The sequence below is a fragment of the Barbus barbus genome, assembly GCF_936440315.1.
Source record: "Barbus barbus genome assembly, chromosome: 31".
NCBI classification, from domain to species: domain Eukaryota; kingdom Metazoa; phylum Chordata; class Actinopteri; order Cypriniformes; family Cyprinidae; genus Barbus; species Barbus barbus.
Window position 1 is genome coordinate 2,313,703 of NC_136759.1, and position 23,998 is coordinate 2,337,700.

The 23,998-nt window shown below is 35.2% G+C and overlaps 2 protein-coding genes across 12 annotated transcripts in view; both read right to left on the reverse strand.

The window, feature by feature from the left end:
- Positions 1 to 1,273: 1,273 nt before the first annotated feature.
- LOC306850899 (S-arrestin-like) lies at positions 1,274 to 10,925 on the reverse strand. Of its 3 annotated transcripts, XM_079386847.1 has the most exons (15): positions 10,752 to 10,785; positions 9,520 to 9,581; positions 9,309 to 9,369; positions 7,752 to 7,796; positions 7,467 to 7,666; positions 7,304 to 7,363; positions 6,965 to 7,032; positions 6,419 to 6,554; positions 6,179 to 6,263; positions 6,022 to 6,094; positions 5,249 to 5,386; positions 4,508 to 4,585; positions 4,386 to 4,400; positions 4,256 to 4,308; positions 1,563 to 2,410 (listed from the first exon to the last, which is right to left on the reverse strand). In XM_079386847.1, exons 2-15 carry the CDS (start codon positions 9,565 to 9,567, stop codon positions 2,361 to 2,363), a joined length of 1,110 nt encoding a protein of 369 aa, XP_079242973.1. In that variant the 5' UTR covers positions 9,568 to 9,581; positions 10,752 to 10,785; the 3' UTR covers positions 1,563 to 2,360. The 3 variants fall into 3 exon arrangements, 1 of the variants encoding a protein (XP_079242973.1); XR_013782451.1 differs by lacking the exon at positions 4,386 to 4,400 and having other exon boundaries at positions 1,274 to 2,410; positions 4,504 to 4,585; positions 10,752 to 10,925; XR_013782452.1 differs by lacking the exons at positions 4,386 to 4,400; positions 10,752 to 10,785 and adding an exon at positions 9,680 to 9,842 and having other exon boundaries at positions 4,504 to 4,585.
- Positions 10,926 to 12,320: 1,395 nt separating this feature from the next.
- LOC306850924 (autophagy-related protein 16-1-like) overlaps positions 12,321 to 23,998 on the reverse strand; it is a 16,689-nt gene continuing 5,011 nt past the window's right edge. For 2 of the 9 annotated variants that reach the window (XM_079386887.1, XM_079386889.1), the window contains exons 9-20: positions 23,940 to 23,998; positions 23,609 to 23,653; positions 21,830 to 21,932; positions 20,379 to 20,484; positions 19,827 to 19,897; positions 18,713 to 18,784; positions 17,906 to 18,026; positions 16,807 to 16,912; positions 16,559 to 16,708; positions 16,391 to 16,438; positions 15,664 to 15,765; positions 12,321 to 14,420 (exon numbers count right to left, since the gene is read on the reverse strand). The exon at positions 23,940 to 23,998 is cut by the window's right edge. In XM_079386887.1, the coding sequence (XP_079243013.1) occupies positions 14,327 to 14,420; positions 15,664 to 15,765; positions 16,391 to 16,438; positions 16,559 to 16,708; positions 16,807 to 16,912; positions 17,906 to 18,026; positions 18,713 to 18,784; positions 19,827 to 19,897; positions 20,379 to 20,484; positions 21,830 to 21,932; positions 23,609 to 23,653; positions 23,940 to 23,998 (1,077 nt within the window). In that variant the 3' untranslated portion in view covers positions 12,321 to 14,326. The remainder of the gene's footprint in view (positions 14,421 to 15,663; positions 15,766 to 16,390; positions 16,439 to 16,558; positions 16,709 to 16,806; positions 16,913 to 17,905; positions 18,027 to 18,712; positions 18,785 to 19,826; positions 19,898 to 20,378; positions 20,485 to 21,829; positions 21,933 to 23,608; positions 23,654 to 23,939) is intronic. The other 7 variants (XM_079386890.1, XM_079386892.1, XM_079386891.1 and 4 more) reach the window with 5 other exon arrangements.

Below are 23,998 nucleotides of genomic sequence, written 5' to 3' on the forward strand. Positions count from 1 at the left end.
AGCTCTCCAAAAGAAGGGTTGGAGACCCCTGGCCTTAGACCCTAAACACTTAATCTACACCCTGAATTATAAACCTAAATTTGACCTATTCCCTAGACCAGTGCTTCCCAAACCTGTCCTGGAGGACTCCTAGCCCTGCACATTTTGTATGTCTCCCTTATCAGACACATCCAGGACAGGATTGGGAAGCACTGCCCTAGACCAACACCCAACATTCTAAACCTCCACCCAAACTTTTATCTACACCCATGACTTACAAACAAAATGCTATACCTAAACTCTACTCTAGGTCTACTCCCTAGACCTGCAACCTAAACTGTTAACCTTCACCCAAACTTTTTACTACGCCCTAGGGCTACACCCAACATTCTAAACCTAAACATTTATCAACTCCCTAGAACCTAATCTGTTAACCTACACCCAACATTCTAAAACTTCACCAAACTTTAATCTACACCCTAGACCTACACCCAACATTCTAAACCTAATATTTTATCAGCTACCTGGACCTGCCCCTAATTTTAGCCTTCACCCAACATTCTAAACTTTTACCCAAATTGCTAACTACACCCGGCACCCTAAACTCTTAACCACACCTCTAAAATGATCCAACCTCAACCCCAAAACATGAACCTCTATTGTTTCAATATTATCCCAGATTACATGTAGATTCTATTTTAAGACCAGTTTATGCAGGAACGCACCAATCAGCTGTTAAATCATCCTTGCAGCTATTCAGTGGACACACTGTGAATAAGAGTGAAAATGAGAATGAGAACAGGAAAACTGGGTGGGCCGGTGCATGTGTTTCAGGATAGGTGAGTGGAGAGAAGTATTTGAGAGGTACAAGAAAGAGAGGGGTTGTCTTACACGATTGAAGTGTTACACACCCGTTTAAGAGAGAGAGAGAGAGTCTCTTTACTTTGGGCTTATATCTTTTGAGTATGCATTATTCAGACACACAATATTCTGGTGTTGCCTATATGTGTCCAGGGAATAGGGGGCCCACCCAAATTGTCCTGGGTGCTGTGAATTCTAGCAGTGACCATGTAACAATGACACAACACATGCTCATGCTCATGTTCTGTGTATTGATTACCCTTACGTTTCCAATAAATTGTAAACTATTAATCCGACTCCTTGTTTTTGATCCTTTTTCCACTTTCCACTAGTCAATTTAGTACCACCTGAGCAAATAAGACCAAACCAAGAACCACAAGGCACGTCCCAACAAATGCCTTAGGAAGTGTCAATGACCAATGTAGCCATGTTTGAACATTTTTATTTGAATATTTCATCTGGAAATTTTAAAATGCAACAACTCTGTTCCAAAACCCTATGTGAGCTGCCTAGCTTACATCTTTTAAGTGTTGTTGTTATTAAATGAAACTAATACTGGTAATAAAATAAAGAAAAACACTTGCCAACTACCTGACAAAAACTTATTGAAGGTTTGCTGCAATAAGTTGAAATATGATAATGACTAATATATATATAAATGAAAACCAATGCAAAATATTAATGAAAACTATAACAGTATATAAACAACACAACAGTCAAATAAGCATGAAAATAGATTTATTATTGTTAATGCAACAAGAAATGCTCCTCAATTGAAACAGATTATTAAAGGTAAACAGGTCTGAGTTTATCTCTGGATTGCTGCTATAAGAAGTTGCACACTAAAATTGTATGTTCAAATCTTTGGTTAATTAAACTAATTTTACGAGACTAATTTACAAACTTATTTAACTACATATGGTACAAGGCTTTGAAACTAGTTTTGAAATGAAGGTTTCGTTATAAATGATCAGTCTTTTGGTACAGAGATCATCTAAACCTAGATGTTTTGCTGACAGTTTTCTTTTAGTTCAAAGCATTTAAAGAGCAAATAACAAACAGAATTTGCCTCTAATTTACTATGCAATACATCCATTTGAGACAAATAAAATGCACTATATATCAGCATATATTATAGTTATAATTTCAGTATTCTAGGAAGCCTTTTGATTCACACTTGGAATAATGATTTCATAAATTTTAGGAGAGCTTTTTTGGTTCTAAATGCAAATATTTAGCAGCGGTGATCAGGTTTACTACAATATACATCATTTGCAGTGAATATATGGAGACTGCAGCATAAACGCTGATTTGGCCGATTGTTTCTTCTCACCTGGCTTAGAAGTTCTTGCATTAGTGCACATCACAACATCTACACAGTCTCAGCATGCATCCATAAATGCTTATGAATCTTTATACGAATGAGTCTGTCTGCGCAAAACACTCATACGTGAGCACTCTTCATAGAGAAGGCTCTCAAGGCTCAGCCGGAGATTCGTCATCGTCGCCGATGACTCCTTTCAGATAGGAGCGTTTAAACTCCTCGAACACCAGGTCAGTTGTGTCTTCACTAAACACACAAAGAGACAAACAAGAAACTCAATCAATGCCGATAGAATCGCAGATGTGAAGATGAAGAGGAACAGTAAATCCGAAAACAGGAACAAAGGTGTTTTATGTCAACGACACACACCCCTGTTCTGATGTCAGAATACAGTTTCTATTGAACACTAACAACAGATTTACTGAAAGAACGACGCTAAACTGGGGCTCCACACAAGAGACCGATCGCATTTAGATGGGACACCGATATCAGAGATACTGACGCTCTCAACTTTCCCTTCCCAGAGCCAACGTGGATCGTTTATCGTCTCAAGAGTGTGTGTGTTGTTGCAAATTAAAGACAGGGAAGTAAACGCCACACATTGTGCAACAAACACGTGCAATCAGAGACACGAGGACTCTATATGCAGGGTATTATATAACAGCACATATAGCATAAGATTATATCATGAACCCCACTGAATATACACCCAGATAATGGACGATCACAATGGAAAATCATAACTGTGGCTTACCTCTCTTTAGGACGAGGAGAACAGGGAGAAAAGAAAGCAGATAACATTGTTATTATCAGATCAAGTCCAGTCACATTCATTTCTATAGCGCTTTATACAATACAGATTGCTTCAAAGCAGGAAAATAACAGTGTTAATGTTGTAAAAATCATCAGTTATGAAACCAATTAAATTTAATATGTGACCCTGGAGCACAAAAGCAGTCTTAAGTCGCTGGGGTATATTTGTAGCAATAGCCAAAAATACATTGTATGGGAATTTTATTTTATTTTTTTATGCCAAAAATCATTAGGATATTAAATAAAGATCATGTTCCATGAAGATATTTTATAAATTTCCTACAGTAAATATATCAAAACTTCATTTTTGATTAGTAATATGCATTGGTAAGAGCTTCATTTGAACAACTTTAAAGGAGATTTTCTCAATATTTAGATGTTTTTGCTCCCTCAGATTCCAGATTTTCAAATAGTTGTATCTCAGCCAAATATTGTCCGATCCTAACAAACCATACATCAATAGAAAGCTTTCAGATGATGCATAAATCTAAATTTTTAAAAATGTACCCTTATGACTGGTTTTGTGCTCCAGGGTCACATATTATTGAATATGAATTGTCTTTTAAATCCCATTCAAATTCACAATTACATGACCTCAGAAGATTCATTAGTTTGTAAAAACAACTCATGCTTACAGTAATGCACTTATCAGGGTTATAATCAACTAAAAATAATACCATAAAAAAAACTTCTTACTTGAATTAAAATAAACCTAAACTGAAATACAATAAAATATTTTTAAATACGTATAACTTATTTTATTTTTTTATTTTAAACTTTAATTTTAATTAAAAATAATTTCAGCTAGTTGCAAAGGCAGCTTTTCACAATTTCACTCAGTTTAACTTGATGCACTAAAATAATTAAAACTGAAATAAAAATGAATAAAAACTACATAAACTCAAAATTGCAAGTTACTAAAATTAAAATTAAAATTAAAACAGAAAATATAAACAGAAAAAACAAATTAAAATACTAATGAAAGCTATAGTAATAGCTCAGTGATACTACAATAACACTGGCACTTATATTGGAAGTTGATATGAGCAAAACATTTTCTGTATGTGTTAATGAGTTTACAACTGTTCTAGGTGGATGAATGTCTGGTTATTAAATATTGACAATATAGTTTATGTGAGTGAAATTTGCTCCATGTACTGTAGTCCTATGTATGTGCATTTAATTTAATTGATTTTAGAAACTGAGGTATGATTTAAACTTGTGTTCTGTGATGAGAGAATAGCTGTGAAATCAGGACTGGCAATGTGATCAGCTCACCTGGAACAGGTTTGGGATGCATGAGTTTGAAGGGAACCTCCACAGCAACCTCACTGAAAAACACATGATCACATCTTACAAACGTACACACTCACAAAGTCTAGACAACTTTACTGGATTCAACACTCACCTGGATCCAACGAGGCTGTAAGAGAGCAGAAATAAAGCCATTAGCATCTTCCCAAACAACCACATATTGGTTTGGTTAGCATATGTATGAACCTAAACTCAAAACAGCTCATGTTCACTCACCCGGCTGCATTACACTTCACCACCACCCTATAGGCCACCAACATTCCCAGAATCTCCTTCAGCACCTCATCCTTTACACTGCAGAGAATATTAAAGAAATAGTTCAACAAAAAATGAAAATTAGTCCATTCAAGATGTAGATGAGTTTGTTTCTTCATCAGAAATGTGTCTCTGCATCAGTGTCTCAGCAATGGATGCTCTGCAGTGAATGGGTGCCGTCAGAATGAGAGTCCAAACAGCTGATAAAAACATCACAATAATCCACACCACTCCAGTCCATCAGTTAATATCTGGAGAAGACAAAAGCTGAAACAAATCCAGCATTAAGACGTTTGTGGATTATTGTGATGTTTTTATCAGCTGTTTGGACTCTCATTCTGACGGCACTGATGCAGAGACACATTTCTCCAAATCTGATGAAGAAACAAACTCATCTACATCTTGGATGGACTGAGGCTAAGCACATTTTCAGCAAATTTGAAGTTTTTGGTGAAATTTTCCTCTATGGACTTTTAGGGTCTTATAAGATTATCTATGTACACTGGAAAAAAAAAAAAAAAACTGGTTTAGGATTTTGGTTTAGTAAATTTCACAATTACAAAAACTGCAAGTAACGCACTGAATTAAAAGTTTTTAAGTGGAAAGGCTGAAATAATATTTTCTTGTGAACATACTCCAATAACTTATTTACAAATTAGAAAGATTTTTATAGTGTCTTGATGCTGAATGATCTGCACTCACATGCTGGAGGAGGCCAGGTTAGTGTCCTCGTGCTTTAGTTTCCCATCCAGAGCGAGTCCCAGTCTCTCAGGGTTATTGTCCAGTAGAGGACAAAGGGTGTAAATCTTCTTCAGACTCGTACCTGACGGCACAGTGTCCCTGTGACATCATAAATAGAACACAGATGTTACAAAATAATGATACAAAGTGTAACATTCTGACAGTGACATCATAAAGTTGACACTTCTAAATGTTACATTTGAACCTAGTGAGAAGTCATCAGATGTGTGCTTCACAACATAAAAAGCTTCAAAATGTTCCTAATGCTATATTAGAAGTCAAAACATTTTATTTTTCAGGATTCTTTGATGAATAGAAAGTTCAAAAGAACAGCATTTATTTGAAACAGAATTTTTGTAACATTTTAAATGTCTTTCCTGTCACTTTTGAATCGAATGCATCCTTGCTGAATGAAAGTATTAATTAAAAAAAAAAAAAATCATACTGACCATTTTTGAATGGTATTGTACGTGTGTGTGTGTGTGTGTGTGTGTATATATATATATATATATTCTAAAGTACAGTAAAAAGAGCAATATTGTGAAACGTTATTACAAATTCAAATAATTCTAATTCAGTTCTATTCTAATTCTATTTATGAATATAATTTTATGCTTGTTTATTTACTTCATTTTTATGCTTATGCTATGCAGTGAGCTCATTTATCATGTCATAGTTGCATGTGACATCACAGACTCCGCCTCTACGCATAATAATGGTGTGTTTGTACTCACATGGTTTCCTCATAGGCCACAGTTTTGATGTACTTGTCGTTTGAGTAAAGCACCACATTAGTGACCTGCTCCACTGTCACAGAGAAACAGAGAAAACACTCAGTAACACACTGAAAACACACTCTCATCAGTTTCAAAGTCAAAAGTGTTCACGCACCTGAGACTGACAAGTCCTTCATGTTCCTGTTGGAGCTGTTGTCAATGTCCACGCTAATGTTGATCTCCTCTCCATGGTAATACGTCTGTAACAATCAACAGTCTCAGAACTCAGTAGTTTTATTTATGTTTAGTTATGGAATAACTTGTGTTTATTCATGGTTGTGATTGCTAATGTTAAAAAGATCAAAAGGCACTCAAAAGTCAAGAGAGCCTCTAGATATGATGCAGGACGTCTCACCTCTTTCTCCAGACTGACACGCATGTGGAGCGGTTTATCAGACATGATGAATTCACAGGTGGTCTCGGCCGATGGAGCCTCACTGCCTTTATCTGGAGCGTACTGGATCTTTCTGATGGCCAACCGGACCGAACTCCTGCAGAAAGACATATGGAGCACATCGTGTAAAGAGCTGGAGTCTGGATCTTAAGTTTTGCTCTCAGGACTCTCAAGACCACATGAACATGGTCTGGGTCTTTACAGCAGCTTTACAGAATATCACAATGTTTATAACATCCTAACATCTACATCTACATGAAAAAAAAATTGTCTTTAAATGTAATATTTGGAAAAAACTGCATGATGCAAAGTTTTTATTGATACTTTTGAACTCCGCATCACCCGATTAGGTATTATTAGGCTTTTTTTGGCAAATCGGCAGAATTTTAAGACTTTGTCATACAGTCTACATCTTGCAAGCTTTGCTTGTACTGGTCTGGTTTTGTACTTTTAGGGGGGTTTATGTTGGTCTGGTAATGAATACTGTGTGCTTATGACTTTTCTTACCTCTTTTGGACTTTTTCATCTTGATTTTCTGCACAGAACGCCTTCACCTCAAACTCCACTGCACAACGCTGCACAAATACATACATTTTTGCTCCAATTAATCACACATATACACGGTTATATATTATATTATATATATATATATATATATATATATATAAATAAATGGAGGATAAATATATAAAACATTTTTTTTTAACATTTTATAATTACAAAAAAAAAAAAGAAAAACCTGAACAAAATTGCTAAAACTAACTAAAATTGAAATTTAAAGAGTAAATTTTTAATCAAAAATATAATAGTATCAGAACACTGAATGTTTATGATTATAATGTTTACCTTTCCTGCATCTGTGGGTCCTGGCTGCAGACACACCGAACATGGCAGGTTATCTGGAAACTGAGAGAAAACAAGCATTTTCACAAATCAGTAAAAGCCTGTGTCTGTCAGCAGAGTTATTGTGCTGTTTTCATGAATAAAAGCGACCCAGACTGATTTTCACCTCGAAGAAGAAGGGATACGCGTTGTCTCCGAGTTTGCGCAGGATCTTCTCCTGTACTTTGGTGTGAACGCTGCGTTCCTTGTCCTGCAGAGGAGGATAGACCTGTCGAGTGCACAGGAAGATATCCCTGCGAAACGCTATTCCCATCACGTCCATATCATCCCGACCGTACCGGAACGTACAGGACAGCATGACGTAGACTAGAGCAGACAAACACAGGCTTTAATTCATCCACACAGCTGTGATCAGCAGCTCCGCACTGCCATCTGTCTGTCAACATCTCACCTTTCTTCCCTTTCACCTGCTCGGGGTCGATCAGCACAACTCCATCTGACACACGAGAGAGACAGAGAAATCTGTGACTTTAGATTCATTTAAGCCTATAAAGTGTACTGTATCATGCAAATTAGGGCCTCTAAATGATCAAAACTTTGCTTTTAAACCTGTCACACTCAATCTACTTCTGTCTGATTGATAGTTTAGAGTTCATCCAGTAAAAGCTCTTAGTGTAATTGTAGAAACATCCAGCTTCAGCTTCTCGTGTCAAATCTTGACTGATTTTGATCAAGTAAACGTCAGAATAACTGCAGTCATATTTCCAGATGACCTCTTACTGGACTGAAGCAGCTCAGCTTTACTTGATTCTCCATCAGTCATTTTCTAGAAAAATCATTGAGTCTCAAATCTGATCATCAGGATCTTTCCAGAAGCTTTACTTCCACTGTTCCTCAGCGGAGGAATGATCTTCACAAGCCTCCAAAACATCTCACATCTTCTGAGGAGCGTTTATTTCTTCATCTCTCAGTCAGCATTGAATAGCATTATATGTGTGGATCATTTCCGTCTCATCTAACTAAGACATATTATTGGAGATCTAGAGTGACCACTGATATTTAGATCATTTTATGCAAGTATCTGCTATACAGTTATAAAGATCTCACTGATTTACATTTCAAGCATTAAAATTTCATCATCTTTTGTTCATATACTGTAAATATCAGCCTCTGCAGCGAATTGCATAATTTTGAATAAAATTGAGCTGTTTTTCCTCCATGTTCTCACTATATCGCCTCTGGCTTGCTCAGTTGAGGACACTTCCTTTCTAGCGATTATCGTCAATTTGATTTCACAAATACTATTTAACTAAATTGATCTAGACAATGACATCTCTGAACTCAATGAAATGCCTTTAACTGAAAACTGAGCGTTTAATCTTATTATTATACATTACTGACACTCTATCCTCTAATCTGATACTGTTAAGTGCTTTGACACAATCTGTATTGTTAAAAGCGCTATATAAATAAAGGTGAGCCATAAAAGCCTGATGGATCAAATATGATACTTAAAAACAATATTTTAAGATTATTTTTAATATTTTGTCTAAAAGGTTCAATAAATTCTTTCATTTAAAAAAAATCGATTTTTCAGACTTATTTAATATATCAGGCCTCACAGAGTTAATTCATTTACAGGGTTTTGCATTGTGGCGAACGGTACTGATTGGATGATTTCATTATTTCTTAAAATAAGGTTTCCCAAACTGGGGCTCGCTAACAATGAGTTAATGAAAAGCTAATAATGAATTGTAATTTTTTTTTAAATAAATAAAAAATTATATTTGATATATATATATATCAAATATAATTTTTATTATTTATTTAAAAAATATTCTCAGGTGAATTCGGGGGTTTGGCTGCCTTTAAAAAAAACTAAACATAAAAAACTAAAACAAGACATATCCTGTTGCCCATATAGTCACTTTGCATTATTACTATCAGAGTCTGGTGTGGATGCACGTTGAGAGCAGTGAGCTGAGCTGTGATTGGCTGTTAAACTCACCGACTGGATCAACAAAATCACAGTGATCCACGAAATCCCGTTTCCCCATGTAAACGCCCACCTATGACATCACACATCGTTAACCAATCACTGATGACTAACACTTGTGTCATGTGCACAACAGACATATAATTACACAAAACAGAACTGAAGGACACAATGAAATGAAAACTAGACAAAAAAAAGAAACGATGGACAGACAGATACTCACAGATTTGTCTCTGGAGAGTTTCTTGTAGATGACGTGTTTGGGACTCATTCTGTCTGCTGAAGCTGAAACAGAAACAATGATGATCAAGAAACACTTCATGCATTTCTGCATTTGGCGAATGCTTTGATCCAAAGTGACTTTCATTGTATTTAAAATATACATTTGATCAGTTCCTGTTTTCCCTGGAAATCGAACCCATGACCTGCCGCCTGAGCTATAGAAAGGCTGTGTGTATTAATATTCTCTCTCCGTGGTGAATCGTCTAAATACTGAAATCATGTTATGAGTAGTGAATGTGTATCTGTTATCTCACACAAACACACAGATCAGCAGTTTCAGCTCTGAGCCGATGACTCGCAACACTAATCTAGAGTAACACCTCAACACAAACACAGGTCTCTGTATTTATCATCAGTTACTATATTCATAATAATAATCTATTATTAATAATTACTCTCTCATCATCACATTATTACTATTATTTGTTATTTATAAGATGTCTAATGTTCTCTACTTTTAATAAAATGTATAATGCTGACTGCAGACTCATTCTTAACTATAATAAAAATAAATAAATAATATCTAGCTACCTGTCGATCTACATAATTACTATTTAATTACTTAAATATCAATTAACATTTTAAGAACACGAACTGCAGACTCGCTTAATTAAAAACTATAATAATTACTACTATATACATGTTATTTGTATGTCTGATTGTATAATTTGAATTAAAAAAAATCTAATACGTACTGCAAAATTTTATAAAAAGCTATAATCATCATCATCTTCATAATTACTTCTATACATTTGATATTTATAAAATGCCTAATATCCAATTTGACTGCAAATTTGAATATTGGCTGCAGACACACTTTATTAAAAACTATAATAATAATAGTAGTAATAATAATAATAATAAAATAACTACTGTATATTTAAATATACATTTATTTCTCCTTTCTCTGTAAATACTATTATATATTATAGGACTTTAATAAAAATCCTAACGCTCTATGCAGACTCACTTTAAACGATAATAATATCTATGGCCACTACTATACTATATATTTGTTATAAGACGTCTAATGTCTTATTGTAATAAAAAGTCTAGACTCGCTTGATAAAAAACTATTACAATACAAATATTTATCACACACACAGTGACTGTGTGTTTCTGTGACCTTTCTGTTCTACATGTGTGACCTGTGTTGGTGCAGCAGTAACTCACCTGTCTGTTGTGGTGTTGTGTGTTGGGTTAAAGCGTGAGTGGACGCTGGTGTTCAGGGCCAGTATTTGTAAGCTGTGACTCCGCCCCTGGCTAGCCGTTCGTTCCCGACGGCTCGGCTCTTTTCCATCAGCGAGATTAGCGTCTCTGGCTTGCAGAAGTAATGAAGATGCACACCTAATCCAATCACACGCGTATAAAGACACTGACAAACATGCAGGAACATCATTCTTATCACACGTGTTAAATAAGCAACAAGAAAGCATCTTTAGTATAATAACCTTACACAGATTACGTGGGCTCTGAGGACTGGAGGAGGTTACTCAGGAGGTGACTGGTCAGTTAGGACCATATAGAGCGGATTCTCAATTACCTTCGTTTCCAAGACTAGTTCAACCACAAATAACAGCTCTGTCAGCATTTACTCACCCTCATATCATTCAAACCAGTATAACTCTGTGAAACACGAAAGATGTTCAGCAGAATGTCAAAGCTTCTGCTTGCTGTCAGGCTCCAGAAAAGCATAATAAATATAACCCATACGATTCATGTTTAAAAAAATTAAATATAATCGTGCGCATGAAACAGAAAAGTAACCCTTTGCACACTAAATATCTAGATTTCAGTTGCACCTTTGATTGGAGAATCTATTCTTCACACAAAACAATAAGGGAGTTAATTTAAATAAATCAAAAAAGTTACATTAATGAGCAATACATTTAGTTGAATATTTATTATTTAACTTTTTAACAGTTATTAGCTCATGTAAGCTCAGGTCTATAAAATAATATTCATATAATTCATAATTGTATTTTATTTGTCATTTTAAAATGTTTTTCATTTTATTATAATAATGTATTTTTTTTTTTACATGTTTAATTCATTTAGTTATATTAATTCTTAATACAATAATTTATGTACCATGAAATTAAATCATTTGTTTTTAATTGTAATTTTACAATAACAACAAATTAATACAATTTTATATAAATTGTTGAAATAATATTTCTTTTGATTTTAATAATGTTTAGTATGTGTTAAAATCAACAAAGACTAATGAATGCTTTATTTCAAATTAAGATACTTAATGTAAATAAGTATTTTCACTGATGTTAACTAATGCAAACAAAAAGAACCTTGTAAGGTTTTCCCAGTATTTCATCTGAACATATTGACTGAAAATGTCACGGAACATTAATTCCTGAATAATACTGATGTGTGTCATCTTTTACTAGTAGATCTAGAGGTGTCATATCAACTAAAGTGAATAGCTGGTCTGTTACTGGAACACCGGATTAGAACGAGCCATTACATAATGCATGTTTGTGGGCGATTAAAGAAAGCTGCCACTGAACGATCATCAGCAGGTGTCTGTAGGTCCATAAAGCCTTCGATTTAAGACCGTGTTGTCAATCTCAGCAGTCTGAGTGCTGATGTCAGCTCATGGGATTATACACACAGAGAAAAGACCCTCTTATCGTTCTCATCTCGTTTACACAGAGGTCCAGGAAACCTCAGCCGAGCTCTCTGATGATCTTTCCAGTTTAAAAGATGACAAAAACGAATGAAAGTAACGTCCCACACATTTTATGGTGTGCAAACATTAAGCAGACATATACAGAGACCTCATATACATTAGCAACAATTATCTTCCACAGTCCGTTTAACCCGGCCCACCCACAAATGCATCAGAAAGGGCGGAGCTAAACATAAGCCACACCCACAAAGTCCACTCCACTCATCATCTGAAACCAAGTGCACTTGTTAGGCACCTCGACAGACTGCAGCGTTGAGCGAGAGAGGACGCGAGTGTCTTAAACTGAGCCGGATACATCAATTCTAGTGTTTAGTTGAGTATGAAGGTGCATTTCAGGCTTTTTTTTTGTGCGAGCGTCACCAGATCTGCTGCTGGCATCGGGCGAATCACAAGTGCACTTGTTTTCCTGTGCAAAACAGCTCCAGGAGAGTGTCTGTGTAGAGTTTGATACAGTATTTGAAACAGACGTCATGCTCGGAGGAAACGCTGTCAGGATATGAGCTTGTGTGTATGAAATAAAATAAAGAACAGAGCATTGCTTTCTTCACTAAAACACACTCATCTCACTGCATTCATTCAGCATCACTGCATGCATCACTCGTTCACCACACGCACACTCATCCATGATCCCAGGGGAGGGGCTTAGGACAAAGAACACTGTGATTGGCCGAAATAAACGACAGTCTCGTTTTCATTTATGTGAAATTAAGTATGGTGTCTAGCCGAAGTATGGTTTGTAAATCATTTTCTCTACAGAAATGACACCTATTAATCAGCTGATTAAAATAAACATGTAAACTATAGGAGGAATGGTGGGAAATATTTTTGAATCTCATGCATGGCACAAATTTTTTTTGAATGTGACCAATAATCAGAGCATTAATAAAAACAGCGACACGGTCAGGAGGCTATGGGTAAATCTCACAAAATGTTTTAAGTGACACTTCACTCCAAAAAAATAAATAAATAAATTACATTTTGCATAAATTTATGCCTGTTTTTATCATTTTTTTAAACAATTTTTTTTTTTATAGTATTTTATGCATGTACATCGTTTTTGATGTTTTTGCAAGACAAAATTTATATTTTGCATTAAAAAAGGGCTGTTTTTAGAATTAATGTTGTGAAATTTGTATTTTTTAGACATTTATTTAAAACATGGGCGTTATTTTTTTTTAAATCACATTTTCCCACTAAATTTTCATAACTGCAATCCAAAAATTTTGGTGTGGTGTAAAGTTACTTTGAAAAAAAAAAAAAAAAGAAGTTAACTAAATAAAATGGCAGTTGTACTGGCTTTAGTTTGTGCAGATTTTAATGAACGAATGATTCTTTCATTCATAAAACACTTTATGGATAGGATGATTGTTACTGTATAACAGTATGAGAATTCACTTTTCATTCAGAACACTGACTTTTTTGCAATGCATTTAGAAAATGAGGGTTCAATGCGTTTAAATATCACAAAAATGTCATTAGAATAAAGACGTTTATGTGTGAGATTCAACCAAAATAAAATTGGTTTCCTGTTCAATACATGCACTTTATTCATGGGGAGATGTGGGATTTCCAGAACTCTAGGAAAAATATTGAACAGTGCCATCCATAGAGCTCAACTGGAACTGCATTCAACACACACACACACACACACACACACACACACAGCTTAATGACCTGTATCTGTATAAGGCAAAGCATAAACTCTGACAGTAAACACAAACACTATTTTAAAGCCATATTAAAACTAGCAGTAAGAGTCGTGTAGGACAGTGAGAGTCACTTGTGTAATCTCCATCACCTCACATTGAGTGTGTGCGAGGCGAGACAGACAGTACATGAAAGCTGATATCAATGTATAATGAGTGTACGGTGCCGTCCGATCATACAGGCAGGCAGCACACGTACACAGATAGCCAAACAGATGGCACTGTGGGAAAGGTAGTTCAAGAGGCCAGTGGGACATGAGGGTGGGCTCACTTTCCTTCTGTCTTTACAGTCCGTTTCATCCAATCACGGCGGGGCGGAGGAAGAGAGCAGCCGGTCACATGTCAGACCAAAGCACACCCTTGCTGCCTTTTTCAACGCTGGCCACGTACGTGCCCGACGGAGACCAGGACACCGAATTTATGGCAGAACTACAAACAGGACAGAAAGACAAGGTTGATCGAAAATGCATTTTTTTTTATTTTACATCTGTAATTTGTTCATAAACAAGTACGTTCAGCATGGCATACTATGCATGCTACTTTTGCAGTATGCATAAACAATATTTTAATATGGCGTATAAAATGTAAATGTCCCGTATTAGCAACACTCAAAATCTAAAAAAAACAATATCCAACAATCTTTATTACTTTTAAAATCATTTACACAAAAAAACAACTGAGGCATGAATAGCTCTGCTGCCAACCACAAAATCTTTTTTCCAGTGCAAATATCAAATGAAGTAAGATTTGAGAAGCGAAACGATAAGGACACTTGTTTTATGAGAAATTGAGTGAATTAAGGATTAAAATAGATCATATCTTCCAACGGGTTCAGAAAAATGGATTTAATTCAAAGGGAAAACAAGTTCTCATTCCACATGGACAGATTTGTTCTCGTTCCAAGCATAAACTTAATTGTTTAACAAAACTTCATATCTTCAATTTGCATCTCAAGCAAATGCATTTTGACTGAAGACGGGTTAGATATTTGTACTAGAAAAGAAAAACGGAAAATACTCAAGTGCATGCAACATTTAATACCATGATTTTATAAATTTAAGACTAATTTAAAGAGATGACAGAATTTGTAAGTGAGAGAAATGTTCATTTTCGGGAAAACTATCCCTTTAAATTGCGGAAGTGCGAATTAAAACCTAAGACCTCTTTGAGAGACCCACAGAGACACTGAACGTGTGAATTTGCTGTATACATGTAATACCCAGATCTCCTCCTAAAATGTGCAGTGTACAACCAGAAACGTGCGATTGTATCCCACAATGCAATGCACTTAACATGATCCCACTTACACTGTGATAAAAACACTAAGAAAATAGACAATAAATTATATAGAACAAGAGTTATTGCCTACCATGTTTTGACAAATTGTGCATTTTTTTTTTTTACTGTGACAAAGATTTGTCACATGACTCTTTAGTTATCAGTTATGAAAATTATTATTTTTTTAAAATCCCATTTAATAAACTTTTATTTTCTTTATTATTAGTGTTTTTATTACCTTATGTTTATACATTCTGTACTGGAAGCTCCTAACACCAAGACAAATTCCTTGCGTGTAAACACGGCAATAAAGCTCTTTCTGATTCTGATATATATATAGAATATAATGCAGTGAGTAGTACACTAGTGTGTGTGTGTGTGTGGTCCTGCTCACCTGTGACCCTTATCAAGAGTTTTGTCTAGTTTCCCCGTTAGAACGTTCCAGATGTACAGAACGCCGTCTGCAGAACCGGCCGCCACGTAACTTCCATCAGGACTGAAAACACAAACACTCAGAGTTCAGAAAGGAGCAAAACAGATGCAGTCTGGTGAATGATGAGGTTTCAGTTGATAAACTCATTCCATTAAATGTAAAACCCACATCAACAAAAGTAAAAGCTTGTGGGTTTGAATGTTTGAAAGTAAATAAAATCCATGGACCCTTTTCACAAGACTGACGACGAATCACAGCATCATAAATCCTCAAAAGTTTAGTTTTTTTTTTTAAATGTACGTACATTTAAAGAAATCGTTCTCTCCTGACTGCCGTTATCAGTCTCTCAATCGTTTTATTTTTATTGAAAATCATGAACACACTATCGTGGAGTTTTTATTTTGTTATTTGAGCAAATGGGAATGCAAAAACATATTTGTGGTACTCTCCCATTCACTGCTCTTCAAGTCAACCCAACTATGACCACTTCTGCTGCGGAGAAACCCGGAAATGTGAACTGTCCATTAACTACATTATTAAACTACTATAATACCATCACATTCATTTGTTTACAGTACAGATGTCTGTTTCGCAAAGTTAGACAAATAGTCATTTTTTTGGCAGTCGTGCAGCAATACATAAAAAAAAAAAAAGTATCTGTTTATTAGCATGTAAATAAATAAGTCACCTGAACGTGACCCTGGTGAAATCTGAACCACACTTGAAACCTTGAGCACTGCAGAAAGACAGGAGTAATACAAAACTTAATTTTTATTAGAACTCGATGCATTTATAGTTGGAATACCAAAGAGCAATGCATAAGCTATTATACAAAGAGAAAGTGTGAGCAACGCACTTAAACGTCTGTCGCACTGCATTACTGCGCAGGTCGATTATTTTCACCAGGTCGTCACGAGAGCAGGTCAGCAGCTCGGTCCGGTCGTGATTGAGGTCCAAAGATGTTACGCGTCCCAGCAACTCCAGCTCACACACAATACTCTCCGACCTAAACACACAAAACCCCCCAGAAATATTAGTGACTGAGACAAGAGTTTGAGTAATGCAACCTAACTCTACGTATTCTCCGGTCAAATCCGGACTCACCTGATGTCCCAGAAACGAACTTTCTTATCGAAGTGTCCGCTCATCACACACTGCTCTGTACAGACGATGTCATTACAGCTCGAACCAGCAAACACAGTCTTCACGCCTGAGAAAAAGAGCTTTATTTATCAGTCTTATTAGGTTCATTCATACTAGAAGACATTTAGCAACTTTCACGAACATCATGAGAACAACTTCAAAGAAATAACTACCGAATAAAATTGACATTTTTAAAACTAGCTACTTTCACATTTTAGTTTTACAGGAAATTGTAAAATATTAAATATTATAGACACACTACCAGTCAAAAGGTTTTGAACAGTAAGATTTTTTTAAAGCAGAAGAGAATTCTTAAAAAGAACAAAAAAAAAAAAAAAAAAAAAAAAAACACAAACACTAAAAATCTTACCGTTCAAAACCTTTTGACTGGTCATTATATTATAGGACATTTTATAAACTAATCTTAATGGAACTAATAAGAACCTGAAAATTATTTAATGTGAATTAATATGAATATTTACAACATCAATTTGTACAAGTCTTATCAGAAATTAATGTTAAACAAACTAATGTTAAACATTTACATTAATACTTAATATTAAAAATAATTAAACTACAATAAACTATTTAAAATTAAATGTAAATAGTTCATATTTAATTAAATGAACACTAATAATTTACTAAACTACTAATGTATTTTTTTTACAATTTTCATTAGAAACTCTGATGCATTTAAAGTTGAAACCTGTTGAAAAGTAAAAAAATTAACTAATATTTAATGTAATATTAAATTAAATATCAATTTTAAAATTAATACTAGTTGGTCTTTTTTTTATGATCATTAAAAATCCTGCTGTATTTAATGTATTTAAAAACCTGTTGAAAAGTAGAAAAACTAATATTCAATATTAAATATTAATAGAATTAATATGAATTCAATCAAGTATTAACGTTAATTTAGTTGGTCACCCAGAAGTATACAAACATTTTTTGAAGGCCAAGCAAAAGAACTAAAATGCAACATTTTCAAGCCCCACTTTGCATCTCATTCATGGACACTGGCAGTGAAGCAGCAAGAATAACAACTAGAGTCTCTTACAGACTTTGCTGCGCAAGTCCCAGAGCTTGAGCGTTCGATCGTAGCTGCCGGAGACGATTCGAGTGTTATCGAGGAGGAACCGAGCGGATAAAACCTTCCCACTGTGCCCTGTGAGTGTGTGCTTTAGGAAAAAGAAAATACAATTAATTAAATGCATATGCAAACAATTAAGGCCTGTCATTTCTAAATCGAGTTGAACACAGACTCAGGTCTCAGTATGATTTTTGAGATCAGCTGACCAGACTCCTTCAGTCCGGCCCTCCTTCGTTTGTGTTTCTGTGGGATGTTTCTGTCAGAGTCTCACTTGATTCTCTAAAAAGACTCTTATTTAGCAGAAACATCCATTATATCAGCCACCACATCAGACCAGGGCTGCACAACTAGAGCATGCTGGGAAAATTAGTAGAGCTGGCTGGGAGGGACGAGAGGACTGGAAGGAGAACTGGACATCAGCCCTTTTACATCACATCACTGACCGCTGAGCCAACAAATAAACCTTTCATTTAAGTTTATGCTTGATTTGTCAGTAAATCACAGAACAATAATAATCTCCAGCTGTGGTTTCATTTAGAGAAAAACTAAGATAAACTTGCACGCATGCAATTAGGAAAATGTTTGATAATTTATGCATTTAAGTAAAAACAAGACCACACTAAAACCATCAACAATTAAATGCATGAATAACAAGAATAATAAGAGATTTTATTGTCAATATGACTTAAAACCATCATAACATTTACAGCTGAATATGCATTTAGACTAAAACCCCTGGTGCATGCATGGCTGTGTTTTGAGTGAAATGCTCACCCGCAGTCTGTAGTCGTCAACAGTCCAGATTCTGCTGGCAAAATCATTAGATGCAGCCAATAGATACGAGCCCTGCAGAGCACAAACACACGGCTATCAGTCACAACAGGAAAACACTCTGCTTTCATTCTGTTCATCGTTGGTGGAGATTTAGTAAGATGTGCATGACACAGTTCATGTTATAGGCAGATTTTCTACCTGAAATTAAGACCCTATTAATTCAGTTGGATTTTTCGGGCTTTTAGTCCATATCTATAATATCTTTGAGGTCATCCATTTATGACAGTGAACTCCTTAGACAAAATAAACCTTTAGCAGACATGCAACGGTCAAATCAATTACTGAGGTTTGTAGGGCCCTTTGAAATACTTGTTTTCCCCCTTTTCTTCCAAAATTCAATGTTTGCTATTTTATTTTTCTAGGTTCAGTTTTAAAGTCACAAATTTGATCAAAAATCATGTCTAATCAATTGAATTCATAAAAATTTAACAATTTAAATCTTCTAAAATGTACTCAATGAAACTGTAAAAATCCCTTTACAATAGAATATTGGGTAACACTATTTTAAGTTGTCCTTGTTACAGGAACTTACTATTATAACAATAAATGATGCATAGTGCAAATAACACTAAGCCTAACCATATAATAAGAACATGTAGTTAATTAATATTACTCAGTGCTTAATTACACTGTAACAAGGACACCTTAAAATAAAGTGTAACCAAATATTGTTTTACCTTTTTTTTTTATATAAATAATTTTAATTCATTTTAATTTGTGTAAAAAAAAAAAAAGTATTTTTTTTATTAGTGAAAATTCTGGCAAAATTCAGTTAAAACCAAACTTAATTTGTTGGTTTGTAGAAAAGAACATAAGAGTTTTAGTGTGTATTTGATAGTTTAAGTGAACTCGCACTCATTTATTCAACAAAAAATTGGCCATAAATCTACACTAAATTCCTTAATTACACAGTATACAGTGGATTTGCTCAATTCCTTCTGTTTCCTGCATTATGAAAATCATAGGGCTCTAGGTTAAAGACTATATGGCTGATGTCAAATATATATGTAACTGTACCCTTATTTAAAGATGTAATGTAGACAGAATAACTCACCGCACTATCAAACTCTATACTGGTGATTCCAGCATTACTGCCCGTCAGCGCACCTTTAGGTTCACATCGCCCTGGAGAAACAAAAGAAGCTTTTACACCCCCACACAGACAAACCTGAACATCTACTGCCTCGGTTTCAGGAGGAAACAAATTCAGCAGTTTCATTAAACCTTGTGAAACTGAGCTGGTATAACGCACAATTTGGCCAATTTCCTCTTTGAAACGACTGAAGGTCTCAGCTTGAAAACTTGAGATCATGAGCCTGTCAGACGTTCTCCTTCAGTCCGGCCCTCCTGTGTGTTGGGTTACTGTTTGACACTGCTGTTGCCAAGTCCTCTTGTTCTCTAAAAGACTAATTATACAGCAGAAACATCCTTAATATCAGCCACCACGTGGAACCAGCGATGCACGACTAGAGCAAGCTGGAGAAAAATTAACCGAGGCTGCTGGGAGGGACAGAAGGACTGGAAGGAGACGAAAGCTTCGGACCTTTTACATCTCATCACTGACCTTTTAACCCTGACGAAACTAAAAGATATAGATATACAGTACCAGAAACGACCTCCCAGAGCTTCACCCTGCGGTCCATTCCTCCCGTGGCAAGCAGACGGGAACCGGGACTGAACCTCACGGCGTTCACTTCTCCATCGTGGGCGTCCTACACACAAAACACGATTATGGCACCGTTCTGCTTTTAGAGACTTAAATTAAACATTTCAGATTCAAATGGCTTGTGTTTAAAATCTGGGTTTTGTGTTGTGGGTCAAATTTTCTCCAATTGGTTTCCATGCAATTCGTCAGAGACAAAAAAAAAAAAAATCAAATATAAAATAGAATATTTTTAAATATTCTATTTTATAAAGAGGATGTAGCTTAATTTCTATGCTGCAATATTTGGCAGCTGATAACGGAAGTAAAAAAAAAAAAAAGGATATATAATTCAATAAATTGTAATGTGTGTGTGTGAATAAAATACAGAAAAAAAAACTCATCTACATTATCAAAATATCACTTTTTAATTGAATTTGTAAATGTGATTCAAAAACAAATGAGAGAACATTTAATTGTGAATGTAATGAAAATGTAAAATGCAATAAAATTAAAATCTAAATTAAACCCACACACGATATATATCTACACGTATATTTTAATGACACTGTATAAAATATTTTTTCCGTTTTAATGTTATTTCACATTTCATAAATTGATAGAGGTTAATTTGACCTGCTTATTTGTGTTCAAAATGAACTGCACACACACACACACACAATAAACATTTCCTTAATTTTTAACAAATTGCATGGAAACCAACGAGGTCTATATGACTCAACACAAAAGCCACATAAGTACTCAAATTTGTACAGCTTTTCATGTCCCTAAATGAGAAATATTCATACATTTGGAAAGAGAAAATTATTTTAACCAGTTTTTCCAAGTAGTTTGAAAATCAAGTGTGGGTCAAATTAACCTGCAACACAATGAGGGTTAGTTTTAATTCGATTCAATTTACAGTGATATTAGTGCAGCAATATGTAGGTTGATTTCCTGTTGTTGCTTTTAAAACGCGTAGCATTCAGATTCACCAAACTTTGACTGAAAATGAGAGGGAAATTCAACCAAATCATTCGCTCCCATCCTCTTTAAAGCAGAACTGGTAAAAAAACGTTTTCTTTCCGTTCTCTCAGCTTGAAAACTTGATCATGCACCAGTTTAACGTTCTCCTCCTTTGTGTTGTAGTTCTGTTGGATGCTGCTGTCGAGGTCTCACACGCTTCCTTAAAAGACTCTTATTCAGCAAAAACATCCATAGTATAAACCGCCACCTCAAACCAGCAATGCACAACTAGAGCATGCTGGGAAAATATGAAGAGGGGCTGCTGGGAGGGTCGGAGGAGACCTGGATATCAGACTTTTTACATCTCATCATTGACCTTTAAAGCCTGACCTCTAAAGATCAACAGAGTGAAGGATGCATGAAAGAGAAACGAGGAAAGCGACACTCACAAAGATGTGCAGCGCAGTGGAGGGAACTCGGACATCAGCCCCCCCCGACGGCACATCTGTAGTTTCAGGAGACGAGCTGAACGAATTCACAGAGCGGCGTCTTCTAAGGGAGAGAAAGTGCATGCGTCACACGGGCTGCGCTGGACTCGTTTTGTAGGATCTTACAGTCTTATGTTTCTTGCAAAACATGTCATCTTCATAAAGAGCGTCATTCATGGACTGAAGCATTTATAAATGCATGACTGAATCTGTAACATTGATTTTAGCACGGCATCATTCTAGGAGAAAAGTAAAACTAGTCTCGTTGACAAACAAAACTGATGCAAAAAAGACACTCAAAGCCAACTCAAATCTGTGCGCATCAAATTTGGGTGGGTGATGATATGAATATTTAAAATATTATTTTATATTATAATGTGTGTGCAAAATACAAACCAAAAAAAAAAAAAAAGATTAAAGATTCAACTCTAAATAAGACTTTATAAATTATGATGCGTGTGTAAAAGTGATAAAAGGCAATGTCCATATATTTTGATAATGTGCTTTAAAAAAAAAAGCAAGAAAATTCTAATTTCTTTGAAAAAAGAAAACAAGTGAATTGCAATTAAACAAACATTAAAAATAAACCATAACTACATATTTTTAATTAACAATATGCATAAATACGTGCAAAAACTATTTTTAAAATGTGATGGTGATTTAATAACAAGTGTAAGACTAAAGACAACAAATTGACAACTCCTGTAAAACGCAATTAAATATATACACATAAATGGGGTTTACATGACCCCCCCTCATGTGTGTATTTTTTTATATATATATAAAAAAAGTATAAAAAGTGCCGTCAGATGATTAATCGCATACAAAATAAGTTTTTGTTTGCATAATGTGTGTTCTGTGTATATTTATTATGTATATATAAATACACACACATACAGTATATTTAGAAAATATTTACATGTCTATATATTCATATAATTTATATTATAAATATATTTAATGTATAAACAACTTATTTGTCCAAAATATACGCATGCATGTGTGTATTTATATACATAAATATAGACAGCACGCATACATAATGTAAATAACTTTTTTTATTTTGGATGAGATTAATCGTTTGACAGCACTAATATATATATATATATATATATGTATGTGTATGTGTGTGTGTGTGTGTGTGTGTGTGTGTGTGTGTGTGTGTGTGTGTGCACAAGTAAAATATTTTGTTGCATATTGCATTGATTGTAAAGCTAATTTTTTTGCTATGTGTAACACCGAAAGCCTTATAGGACTATATATAATTACTGGATAAGTGTCCTAATGTAATTCACCAATTAGTGAATGCAAAACCAATATAAAATACATAGCAATATATACCAGATCACAGTTTCAACTGGCAAATCACCCACCCAGCCAAAACGCACAACTACACACAGAGCAACGGTCGGACAGCTGGCAATTATCACAAAAATATCCAAAAAGAGAGCAACATCCTGCAGGAAATTACACACAGACCCTGCGTCCCAATGTGCTTACTATCCACCCTATCTGCCCTAAATAGTGTTGAAAATTACTAATATCACATAGAATTTAGGATGGATAGTAGCACATTGGGACGCAGGCAGATACAATAAACAGGAAGCGTTCAGAGCAGTTACCCACAATCCTTTTCATAGCCCTTCTGAAATATAATTCTGTTAGTATGCTTCTGGTTTCACATCAGCAGTCACTTCCTCTCACACACACACACACACCCGACACCACAGAGTGAATCACCTGGAGTCAGATGGGACGAAACCAGGTTGGACAGAATCAGACAAGCTGCAGACACAGAGAGAGTGTAGAATGAGACACACTCACACACACTCACACTGTTGAATGAGACAACCAAACACACACACACACACACACACACACACGAGTTACAAAAACATGTCCAGGCCAAAATAAGAAACTGTTTTACACATTTAAGGATCATTAAGATGTTTTGCATCATTCAATGATGCGATTTAAGATTTTGCGTTTAAATATGACCTGGAGATGTTCTAGTTGTGTACAAAATGAAGAAAAGAAACATTTGTGTCCATACACACAGACCGAGACGTACCCAAAGATATTAGTGATGGAATCCAGCAGTCCAGCAGGAGGATGCGGCTGAGACACTCG